Source organism: Orycteropus afer, unplaced genomic scaffold (genome assembly GCF_000298275.1).
Source record: "Orycteropus afer afer isolate SDZICR_OR568_19922 unplaced genomic scaffold, OryAfe1.0 scaffold00188, whole genome shotgun sequence".
Lineage (NCBI taxonomy): Eukaryota > Metazoa > Chordata > Mammalia > Tubulidentata > Orycteropodidae > Orycteropus > Orycteropus afer.
Genome location: NW_006921775.1, coordinates 5,152,315 through 5,164,442, shown reverse-complemented (window position 1 = coordinate 5,164,442; position 12,128 = coordinate 5,152,315). Strand labels below are relative to the sequence as shown.

The following is a 12,128-nucleotide window of genomic DNA, read 5'->3' as shown; positions in this document are numbered from 1 at the left end:
GGGTTTGAACCGCCAGCCTTCTGGTTAGCAGTCAAGTGTCTTAGCCACTATGCTACCAGAGCTCCTACAGTTTACATTTTGTTTATGCTGTTCCCCACTCTCTGCCTAGAGAAATCCTCCTCTAATGCCTAGCTCTAAGGCTACCTGCTTTGCAAAGCCTTCTTCCTCCCCTATGTCAAATGAATAATTCCTTCCTGTTGCCATATGCCGCTGGAGCTTGATGCAATATTAGCCATATTCCTTGAGAGGCTACCATATGCTAGCGTTGTGCTAGGGACTTTACACATGCATTGAATTTAACTCATCCCAGCTCTGTCAGGAAGATGTGATTAGTCTTGTTCTGTGGTCCAAAGTCCATTTTTATTCTGTGAGACCCTGCAGCTGCTGGCATCACAGTTAGCTTTCTACATATGCATTGTCCCATTGCATGGGCAGCCAGGGGAGGGACTGTTTCATCTGGAAACACCCTCCCCAATCAGGAGTCATCAAAAAGGATCTTGCACAGAGTAGGCAGTGATTATTGGTCTAATCATATGTAGTTACCACCTAGTGCCATAAGTGTGCCAGTCATAAATGATTGTATTAGCTATGCACTTCAACCACATTTAAAATAGAAGATAAAAGTGACCATCAAAAGGGAATGAGGAAACAGTAGCAAATAGTACTACAAAGATATCATCTAGACTAATACTAATTTAGAAAATGATGTGATGATAATAGATAATTGAGAAGAAAGGTCCAAATGAATGATTGTCTCTAAGTGTGTGAGAGCCTGCCTTGTCCCCTACCTCTTTTCAGGGAACAGCCCCTAAGTCCCGAGGCTGCCAGCTCTGCTCTGGGGACAGTCACACACCTCTCCTCCCACCAGCACTGATAGGTACTGGCCCTAGAGGAGCCCACCCGATTCACCCTCCCAGGAATCTGGGCTTGCTTATTCACCTCTGGGTGTGGCTAAGATTGTAGATAGACACAAGGGAAACCCAGATAGAGGAAGGGACCAGATGGCTTTTTTATTCCTGGTTCAGTCTCTGGAGACCTATATACATTCTTACCCTTGTGTCTGTGAGTCAGTCCCAAATTCTTACATTTCCGCTTTTTGCTTGAGTTGGTTTCTGTTAGTCACAACCAAAAAACAAAAAAAACCAAACTCATTGCCATCGAGTTGGATCCAACTCATAGCAACCCCTCCTTGGGTTTCCGAGGTGGTATCACTATGGAAGTAGACTGCCCAATCTTCCTTTTGAGGAGTGGCTGGTGGGTTTGAACCACCAGCTTTCTGGTTAGCAGTCACATACCTTAGGCACTACGCCACCAGAGCTCCCTTATTCACAACCAGAGTCTAAACTAGTGGTTCTCAGCAAGCGTGGTGCTGCCCTCTGGGGTGGGAGGGTGGGGACAGGGCTGTTACAATAATGTGGGGAGGGGTGTTACTGGAACCTAGAAGGTAGGGCCAGGGAGCTAAACGGTCTCCACAAGGAACAAAGGTTCTCTACCACATAGCCTCTGAAGGTACCACAAGACATTCCCAGAGGTGAAAAATCTGTTTGAATACCTGAGCCTAGAACCTCTATTTTACACATAAAAACACAAAATAAATTTTGCATAATATTAACAGTCACAGAATTGTCCAGAAATGCAAGTAAACCTAGGGACCTCTGTACTTTGTTCAGAACTTACCAGAAAAATCATGTCCTGACATGTGGTATTAGAGTCCTCGATACCACCCACTTAACTCTGTCTGTACTTGTAGCTGTCATGGGCACCTGTCTATATTTTAAAACAAACCAACAAACAAACCCACTGCCATTGAGTCGATTCTAACTCATAGCAATCCCCATTGGGTTTCCAAGGCAGTAAATCTTTACGGACGTAGATTGCCTCATCTTCCTCCCTGGGAGCAGCTGGTGGGTTTGAAACACCAGCTTTCTGGTTAGCAGCCAAATGGCTTACCCACTGCACTAGCAGAGCTCCTCTGTCTACATTTAGGTGTAGGCATCTGATCACTTCATTATATTTTGTAGTGTAGTCATGCTTCGAGGTCCCAGACTGAAGAACCAGAAACCTCTTGGGGAACCACCAATTCCTTCCATTCCCAGCAAAGGTTAACTCCCCGACCTACTAGACAGTAAACTGACTGCACAGTGGTCTAAGGAGGGCTGCAACAGGATAGAAAAGCTTCTGGGAGGAATGAACTCAAAGGAACAAACTCCATGTTGACGGGGTATTGGCCATACATTTTTCTCCCTAAGATCTTGTACAGCAAAACCAACCAGGTGCTTTGTTTGAAATGTCTAAGAGCATGGGATTGATTACGTAATTTATGGTCCATCCATAGTGGAATAATATGCAGCCATTAGAAATGATCTTGCAGATGGATGTTTATTGATAGGTGACATGGACTGAATTGTGTTCCCCCGCCCAAAATATGTATACCTATGTTGTTGTTGTTATGTGCTGTCGAGTCAGCCCTGACTCATAGCGACCCCTCCTTGGGTTTCCGAGGCAGTATCACTACGGAAGTAGGATTGCCCAACCTTCCTTCCGAGGAGTGGCTGGTGGGTTTGAACCGCCAGCCTTCTGGTTAGCAGTCAAATGCTTTAGCCATTATGCTACCAGAGCTCCTATGTATACCTATGGATGTAATCATTTTTGGGAACAGAGTTTTTGTTATGTTAATGAGGCAAGATCAATGTAGGGTGTGTCTTAATCCAGTCATTTTTGAGATTTTTTTTTAAAAAAAGAGTGATCAGGCACATAAGCAAGGAAGCACAGATGGGGAGGACAGATGCCACCCCACTGGTTCCAAGGAAGCGAGGAACAGAAACTGGAAAGAGACAAGGACCTTCCCCCAGAGCCAGCAGAGAGAGAAGCCTTCCCTTAGAGCTGGTGCCTTGAATTCGGACTTCCAGCCTCCCACAAGGTGAGAAAATAAATGTCTGTTTGTTAAAGCCACTCACTTGTGGTATTTCTGTTATAGCAGCACTACATATTAAGACAACAGGACATATTACCACAGTATACTGTTAAGTGAAAAAGTGGGTTACAAAGTAGGTGAGTAAGATATTAGCTTTTTTTGCTTAAAAAAAAAAAAAGATTACTAAGGGTCTGTTTCTTTGACTGGTAGAAGAGTTGCTTTAATTTTTTTTTTTCCTTTTGCTTAATTGTCTTTTCTAAACCATTGACCTTTATGGATAGCAGCTAAGGCATTTAGCTGCTAACCCTAAAGATTGGTGGTTAGAACCCACTAACCATGGAAGAAAGATGGGGCAGTCTGCTTCTGTTAAGATTTATAGCCTTGGAAACCTAATGGTTTCCCAATGGGGGTCTCTGAGTTGTAATTGACTCGATGGCAGTAAGTTTTTAATTTCTCTTCCAAGGAGCCCTCATGGACAGTGGTTAACCACTCAGCTGTTAATTGTAAGGTTGGTGGTTCAAACCTACCAGCTTCTGAATGGGAGAAAAGACCTGGTAATCTGCTCTAGTAAAGATTTCAGCCTAGGAAATGCCATGGGGCAGTTCCACCTTGCCGTATGGGGTTGCTATGAGTTGGAATCAACTTGACAGCCAACAATGGAAACAACAACAAATTGCTCTTCCACATATATAATGCTCTTGTAATAGTAATTTTAAAAACGTATTTTAATTTTTAGACATCGGATATTTAATTAGATACTGTGGGAGACTCTGAGCTCCTCAGTCTTTGTCCACCTGTTTGAGTCCCACCGCAACTGAAAGTCTACCATGGGAATATTCTCTCTGAATATATGCCAAATGGAAGTATGGGTGGGAGAACAAGTGAGCCAATGGCTGTCACACATACCTGTCTGCGTGAGCTCTCCCATCTCACAGAGCGGGTGATTGGGGTAAAGTGGAAGGGAGTTTAAGGGGCTTTCGAAAGAGGCTCCGGATCCTTTTGACATATGACTTACGAAAGCTTCCAGGTTAGGATGATATGGTTTCCTAAAGAGACAACACAGAGAATTAGTGGTCAGAGTGGCCCACAAAAGTCCACCTTTGAAGGTAACAGCCACAACCTGCAAGCAGTACCCCCACATGTGCCCTGGCATTTCTCATTCACAGTAACACTTTTAAATTCCAATTTCATTATTACTTAACCCCTGATACCTACACATAAAACCCCCACTCCATAAGCAGCTTGAGTCCCTAATATCTATTGCACTGACATGGCTCTTGGCACCTTGGGGTTTGGCTCTGCCCTCTAGCATTCTGTTCCAATCTCTGCCACCTCCTGTGCTCCCTTTCCAAGACAGCCACCAACACCCACCCAGTCAGTCATGCCCTAGGCTGAGAGTGTCCTAGATTTCTCCCTCTCTTCTCTTCCACATGCCATTTACTTCCCAAACCTGCTGACCTTTCCTCCTGGTATTTTCCCATCCTCTCTCCATCCCTACAACCAACAATGACGGTAACCTGTGGCATGCTGGTGTCTGCATGGCAATGGGCTTCTGCTTTTAATCTTTCATTCTCCACAGACAGACAGATCTACTTGAAAGGCAACTCTGACCCATTACTGCCCTTCCAGTGGCTCCACATCACCACTGTCCTTTCAGAAGGAGCCAGCAAAACCCTGTCAATCTCGTCTGGCCCCACCTCACTGTGAGGACTCGTCCCTCACAGCCATCCCCACTCCAACACTGGGCTCTGGCCACACAGAACCAACTTGTTCCTTTCCCCCAGCACATGCCTCCACGCCTTACTACATGCCATCCTTTCCTCATGAAAAATCCTACCCCAACCTTTACCCAGTTAACTCTTAATCCTTAATTTACCTGATCTCTGGAATACCTCCCTTTAAAACAACTGTTAATTAATTAAGATAACCAAGATCTCTATAGCTCTTTACAGTTCACTATGAACTCTGTAAGGAACTCTGGTGGTGTAGTGGATAAGGCATTTGGCTGCTAACCACAAGGTCAGTCGTTTAAACCCATCAGCTACTCTGCGGAAGGAAGATGGGGTGGTCTACCTCCATAAAGGTTTACAGCCTCAGAAACCCAACGGGGGTCTCTATGAGTCAGAATTGACTCGATGGCAGTAATGGTTTGTTTTTTTGCTATGAACTCTGTGGAGTCCCTGGTGGTGCAAACAGTTAATGAGCTCACCAATAATCAAAAAGTTGGAGAGTTGAGTCTACCCAGAGGCACAGCAGAAGAAAGGTGATCTACTTCCAAAAAGTCAGCCACTGAAAACCCTATGGAGCAGAGTTCTGTTCTGACACACAGGGGTCACCATGAGTCAGCACTGACACAAAGGCAACTTACATATTTTTTACACACATACAATATCTCATTTAATGTGGGGTGGTAATGAATATCTAAAAAACAGTTTAGTTAAGTGCTCTAGATGAAAACATTCTTTGTATCTCTGCTATGAAGAACATGTGGCAAGTCGAGATGTAATTTATCTTCATCTCTCATCACTAATATGCAATTTCCCTGAATAATGAAATGACCTATGAATATACACACATTTTCTCTCAATAATGAAATGATCTATGAATGTATGCACATTTTCCAGCTGAACACAAATGGACAGATAAAGTAGTTTGCAACTAAGCTGCATTAAGAATCAACATGAAAAGAAGCAAAGACAAATTGTTCTAATTCAGACCCCTGCTGTCTGAAAGCCCAATTAACTGTGGCAGTGCTTTTCACATAGCTGCCAAAGTGGCTTTATTATCTTTAAAAAACAAAGCTAAAAAAAAATCCATCTTTTAAAACACATGTTTTAAAATATTAGACAATGCTAATCCTGACACAAAGTATAGTCTAATAAATCACCCTAGGTTGCTACAGGGAATTATGTCTTTCCATAAAAACAGAGGGTGTATTATTTTGCCTGAAGGCAAACACATAAATGTTTGCAAACTGGGAAATAAAATTTCCAGGCTGACAATGAAGCTACCAATACGAACTGACGTCGACAACAGACTATCTGTCACTAGGAGTCAAGTGTTCCGCTGCAGGCCATTATTTCAGGCTGGTGATGTCTGACAATCTAAGAAGGCTTTGCTGCCAATTTTAGAGGTGGAATTACACTACTGAACGTGTTTGCGGAGATGCCCTAAGTATTCAGGGCATCTAAACTGCTTAATGATGCTTTGTTATCTAACTGTATTCATTAAACTTATTTTTCTCTTTTTTGGTATGGAAAGATAAAGATTCATAGGGTTGGGAGGGGAAATGTCAATTACAGAACAGGTAACAGAAAGAGGACCAAGTAACATCCAGCCCCTGGATCTGCCCTGGACGTGATTCCTTTGTCACCCTGGAGCTTAAAGTATACGCAGCACATGGTAGATACTCCAAAAACATGTGTTAATGAATTCAACCGTGAAATGCCTCCTTCATGGAAACACCCAGCCTTCTCTAATCTATAGCAATGAATGTACCAAGTTACCAGAAAAAAACAAAACAAAACAAAAAAAAAACCCAAACCAGTTGCTGTCAAGTTGATTCTGACTCATATGGTGACTCCACATGCCACCATGTGACTCCACAGGATTTTCACAGCCTTTCTTCTGATGTGCCTTTGGGTAGGTTTGAACTGCTAACCTTTCTGTTAGCAGTTGAGCACATAACTATTTGCGCCACCCAGGGAACATTACAAGTTACCACAATATTTATTAATCCATTCAGATTTTGGTGGAAATACTAAAAATAAAGGGTGTCATGGCTGAGACTTCTAGTTTTATACTAAAATCTATTTCCTTTTCTTCCTGGGAAGTTGGTAAGATCTCATTTCCTAGCTCTTTAGTCGTCAGACTGGTGGCACAATGCCTAAGACATTTAACTGCTAACCAGAAGGTTGGCAGTTGAAACCCACCAGCCACTCTGTGGAAGGAAGACTGGGCAATCTACTTCTATAAAGATTTACCGCCTCAGAAACTCAAAGGGGGTCAGTGTAAGTGTGAACTAACTTGATGACAGTGAGTTTGTTTTTTTGGTTTGAGTGGTTAGACAGATCCCAATGGAATGGAAGGATGTATATTACTTCTAGGCTTATGCTTTAAGACCATAGACATGTCTCTTTCACACTCTCTTCCTTTCCTCTGGCCACTATTCAGGCCTGGCAACAACTCAGGTTCAGCCATGTAGACATCCAATGGGATGGTGGAATCAACCCCCTGGAAGGCACCTAGGGCTCACTCCACAGGTCTATGTGCAATGCCATCCAATCCCACGCTTCAATAGCCATCTACATACTCAAGAGTCTCAAATAAACTTCCACCTCCCAGCAAGACAGTGCTCCTGTCTACAACGTTATTTGAAAAAAAAAAAAACAAAAACAAAAACTCACTGGCGTCGAGTTGGATCCAACTCATAGCAACCCCTCCTTGGGATTCTGAGGTGGTATCACTGTAGAAGTACATTGCCCAATCTTCCTTCTGAGGAGTGGCTGGTGGGTTTGAACCGCCAGCCTTCTGGTTAGCAGTCAAATGCTTTAGGCATTATGTCACCAGAGCTCCTACAGCATTATAGCCTACTAAAACAAAACCAAAACAAACAAACAAACAAACAAAGAAAACAGTTGCCATCCACTTGATTCCAGTTCATTAGAATCCTGTGTGCTACTGCCTAATATCTACTAGACACTGTCACTTGAATGTCTGATGACAGCTCAAACTTAGCACTGAAACCTATACTCAAAACTTCCCTCCCATACTTCCTTTGTGTCCTCTATTCCATGGTGGGAGCACCACAACCAGGCAGACAACTGATCAGAAACCTGTGCACCATCCTTCTCTCATTCTCTCATTCCTCCTCCAATCTGTCACCAAGTCCTATTGATCTCACCTTGTAACTTTCTCTTAGAACCACGCCCCTGCGCATCTCTGCTGCCACCCTGAGTTCTAGGTCCAACATTTATTAATTTAGAAAATACTTAATTCCTCCCATGTGCCAGGCATTGTCCTAGCTTCTCAGGACATAGTCGCAGCAAACAAAACAAAACAAATATCACTGCTCTCAGGGAGCTTATAGTCTAGAATGGGGAAATAGACAATATACAATGAACACCATTCACGTGTGTGTCTGTGTGACAGAAGGTAACAGATGCTGTGGGAAGAAGTGGAATAGGGTAAGGAGATCTAGGAGACTTGGTTGGAGGGATGGGTGTGAGGAGGTCTCATTGAGCAGGTTGACACTAGAGGAAAAACTTCAAGAAGGTGAGGGAAGTGGCCATAAAGGTATCTGGGCAATAGCCTTCCAGAGAGGAAAAAGTACAAATGCCTACACAGCAGCGTGCCCCAAGTGTCAGAAGAGCAAGAAGGGGTGTGCTGATGCAGAGTGACTGAGGGCATGAAGAGCTGGAGAGGAGGCCCGACAGGCAATGGATGGAGTAAGATCACAGAAAGCCTTCTAGGCTGTTAGAGGATTTGGGCTTGACTCAGCGTGAAGTCTTTCTTTGCAATTGTTATTACCATAATCACATAAACACCACTTCCAATTCAACACCCTCCACACTCTGGGTGTCAACGAGCATCATCCTCTCATCCCTTCACTCCCCAGCTTGAAATTCTTCACTGCTCCCTCACTGCCTGCATGCCTGAAGTCCACATTGCTGGCTGGGCGTGTGGAGCTTTGTTTGGATGACTAGTTCCCACTCACCTCTCCACTCCATGCTCAAGCCCTGCAAGACTAACTTTGGGAGATCCAGTGTGCTGAGCTGTCCACAAGCCCATACCTTTGCACAGTAGATCTCACTGCCCATGGGGCTGCTTATCATCAGCTCTATCTGCCTTGCTCTGCACAGCTTTTGAGTCCCTTTCTCTGGGTGGCCTTCCCCAATCTATCCCTTCCCTGCCCCAAGCTGAGTCAGCTGGCCCTCTTCTGGCTCCAACCACAAAATATGGGACCAGAACCACTTCTACTTCTTCTGCTTCCTCCTTTTCTTCCACTTCCTCTTTTTTTTTTTTTTTTAAACACTGTGCTGCTGCTTTGACCACCTCTGTCAGCTAGTATTCACCGAGTGCTTACATGTGCCAGGCACTAGCTCCATCTCTCCAGAGACTTGTGAGCTCCCTGAGGGTGGGACCAGCTTTTCTTCAGAAATGCCACAGTACCCAGCACATGATAAACCAGTTACTGTTAAGTCAACTCAGACTGAGGTTGACTCCATGGGCGTCAGTGTAGAACTATGCGTGCCATCAGATTTTCAATGGCGGATTTTTTGGAAATAGACTGCCAGCCTTCTGGTTGCAGCCAAGCATGTTAACCATTGGTGCCATGCAGGGCAAATGATAGGAGCTTAAAAATGAACTGTATTGAATAAATGCTGACTAAGTCGATGTTTTTTTCTACTTTTGGTCTCACTTCACTCACTACCATCAAGTCAATTCTGACTCATAGCAACCCCCGTATGGTTTCTGAGGTGACAAATCTCCAGTCTTCCTTCTGCAGAGTGGCTGGTGGGTTTAAACCTACAGCCATCTGGTTAGCTGTCAAATGCCTTAGGCATTGTGTCACCAGAGCTCCTTTATAGGAGTGTTTCTTTTGATCTAGAAAAGGTTATTCAATTTATATTTTTTTTAAAAAAAATTAACAAAAAAAGCGTTTACTAAGCACAGCATATCAATGGCTCACAACCTTATTGCTAAACATAGAACTCTAAAGGTTCGAATAGCACCTTTCTTGTGAGGCACACAGTATTCAAAAAGGCAGATTCCACTACAGAATCTTGACAGCCCAGCAGTGTTTCACTGTGCATGGAAACACTGGTGCAAGTGACTTGTATGGACAAGCAGCTCATGCTTGATTCAGCTCACCACCTCCATGCCTGCTGGTCCAAAGACTCCCTCCCGCTGGACTAGAGTAATGTGCACACTCCAGGACGTACTACCTTTTTATTTATTTATTTTTGTTGTACACTAAGTGGAAGGTCATAAAATTAATAATTTATGAAGCTGAAATAGCATCTGGGTAGGCAGCAAGCACTGTCAGTGACCCAGATTCCACTGTTGCAGGGGAGTCAGCGGCCCAAGGTAGATCCACGTCGTTGAGATTCCTACTCACTCTATATGTGTTTATAATGACAAGCCAATTTTTACTTATTTTTTTAGAGATGGAATTAATTAAATGACATAATTAATTAAACATGAATATTACACCTTCTTTCCACAAAGGATTTAAGGTAGGAGCATAAAAATACACACTGTTCAATGAAACTAGGCCGGAAGATGGAGGCAAAGGAAAATGAGGGCAGAGGAAGCCAGGGCAACTGGCTCCTAGGAGCTGCCTCTCTGACTTCCTCCATCACAGCGTCCTACCATGACCATGACAAAGTAAGAGGTTCTGGGATCTACCCTGGCCTCGTGGCCATGTCCAATGCAAAGAAAGAAAGAGGCCAGGTCCCAGAAGAGCTCCATGCTGCTGCTGTAAATGACACATTGCCATGTATCATGCTCTCAATATGAATCAGGCTAAAGACTTCCTCCATCATCCTCTTTAGACATCACAAGAATGTTATCAAAGAAACAAAACAAAACAAAAAACTCACTGCCATCAACTCAATTCTGACTCACAGCAACTCTATAGGACAGAGTAAAACTGCTCCATAGGGTTTCCAAGGCTGTAAATCTGTATGAAAGCAGACTGACTCATCTTTCTCCTGCCGAGTGGCTGGTGGGTTTGAACCACTGGCCTTCTGGTTAGCAGCCAAATACTTTAACCACTGCACCACCAGAGCTCCTTAAGGATGTTATAAAGAAGGTACTATTATTCTCATATTCTAGAACAGTATACTGAGGCTCAGAGAGATGAAGTGACTTGCTCAACGTCAAACAGGTTACAAAGGCTGACTCTTGAAAGGTCTTAGGGGATTCTACAGCTGAGGCTTAAATCTATGAAGCATGTGATAGGGAATCCTGACCTATGATTCTCACTGAAGTCCTGAATTCATTCTGCAGATGCAGTGCCCTTGAAGAGCTCATGGTCTGGGGAGAGCAGAGACAGTCATGCTGGTGACGGTGAGCTACAAAGTTCCAGGGAGCACAGGGAGGTGCTGTGCTTTCCCAGGTGGGCCTTGTCCAAGGGACCCTGCTCTGGGAACAGCCAGGTGCCTGGGGTGGGCCCCAGAGGCCTTGAGGTACATAGGGAGCTTCCAGCCACAGCTGACTGGTCTGTGGACAGACCCCTGGTCTGAACTGAGCCAATCATGTTCTCACATCTGGAAATTTGACCCCTAACTAGACAAAGGGGAACAGAAACTGGGAGTTGCTGGGGCTGAAGCCCGTTATTGGCCATAGAGTCTTCGGGGCTGTCCTACATCTGGCCGGCTCAGAGGCCTAGAGGTCCATTCTTGCCTGGGCTATTCAAATGGCTGATGTCCAGCCATGTGCAACAACAAAGCTACACCACTCGTTAAGATGTTGAAACACTTCCCCTAGCTGCCCTCCCAGTGCCCTCCCTGTACCCTGCAGCCACCACAGATGCTCCAACCTGTCTCCATAAAAATCCAGAAACTAAAGGGCTAATGCCCAGTCCAGCAAGTGGCTTCCATTCTTGCTGCAGTCCTAAGGCCAGTTAAACCAACTCACAGTGACTCCGTGTGTGTCAAAGCAGAACTGTGCACCACAGGATTTTCAATGAATGATTTTTCAGAAATAAATCACCAGGCCTTTCTTCAGATGTACCTCTGGGTGGACTCAAGCTTCCAACCTTTGGGTTAGCAGCCAAGCATGTTCACCATTTGTACCACCCAGGGACTCTAAGACCAGTTAAGATCTAGTGATTAAATATTTTCAATCTTACCTGTTTGTTCTGAGACCTTTCTCCTACAGCCCCCTTTTTTAGTCAACACCTGCCACTCACAACCAGAGAACCCACCCTAAGGTACCGGGGGAGGTTCTAGAGGAGGAAGCACTCAGGGGAGCATTGAAGGAGGTAGAGGAGTAGGCCAAGTAGGGATAGTGGGGACAAGCAATGCAAGCAGCAGATGTGAAGGACTGGGTACAACAGGAGCAAAAAGTCTTGCTAGAAAGACTGGAACAAAAGGTTAGAGGGTAGGGACTGGCCTACTAAGAGAAACTGAGTGTATGCATGGTCCCTCTGACATGGGCTGGAGTTAACACATGAGTGTTTTCCCAGCCCATGAATATTAGGCTATAC

General features: G+C 44.4%; 1 protein-coding gene across 1 annotated transcript in view; it reads right to left on the bottom strand.

Annotated features, from left to right (window-relative positions):
- PXYLP1 (2-phosphoxylose phosphatase 1) overlaps positions 1-12,128 on the bottom strand; it is a 60,770-nt gene that overhangs the window by 3,726 nt on the left and 44,916 nt on the right. The window contains exon 4 of the mRNA XM_007947523.1: positions 3,821-3,960. Coding sequence (XP_007945714.1) covers positions 3,821-3,960 — 140 coding nt within the window. The remainder of the gene's footprint in view (positions 1-3,820; positions 3,961-12,128) is intronic.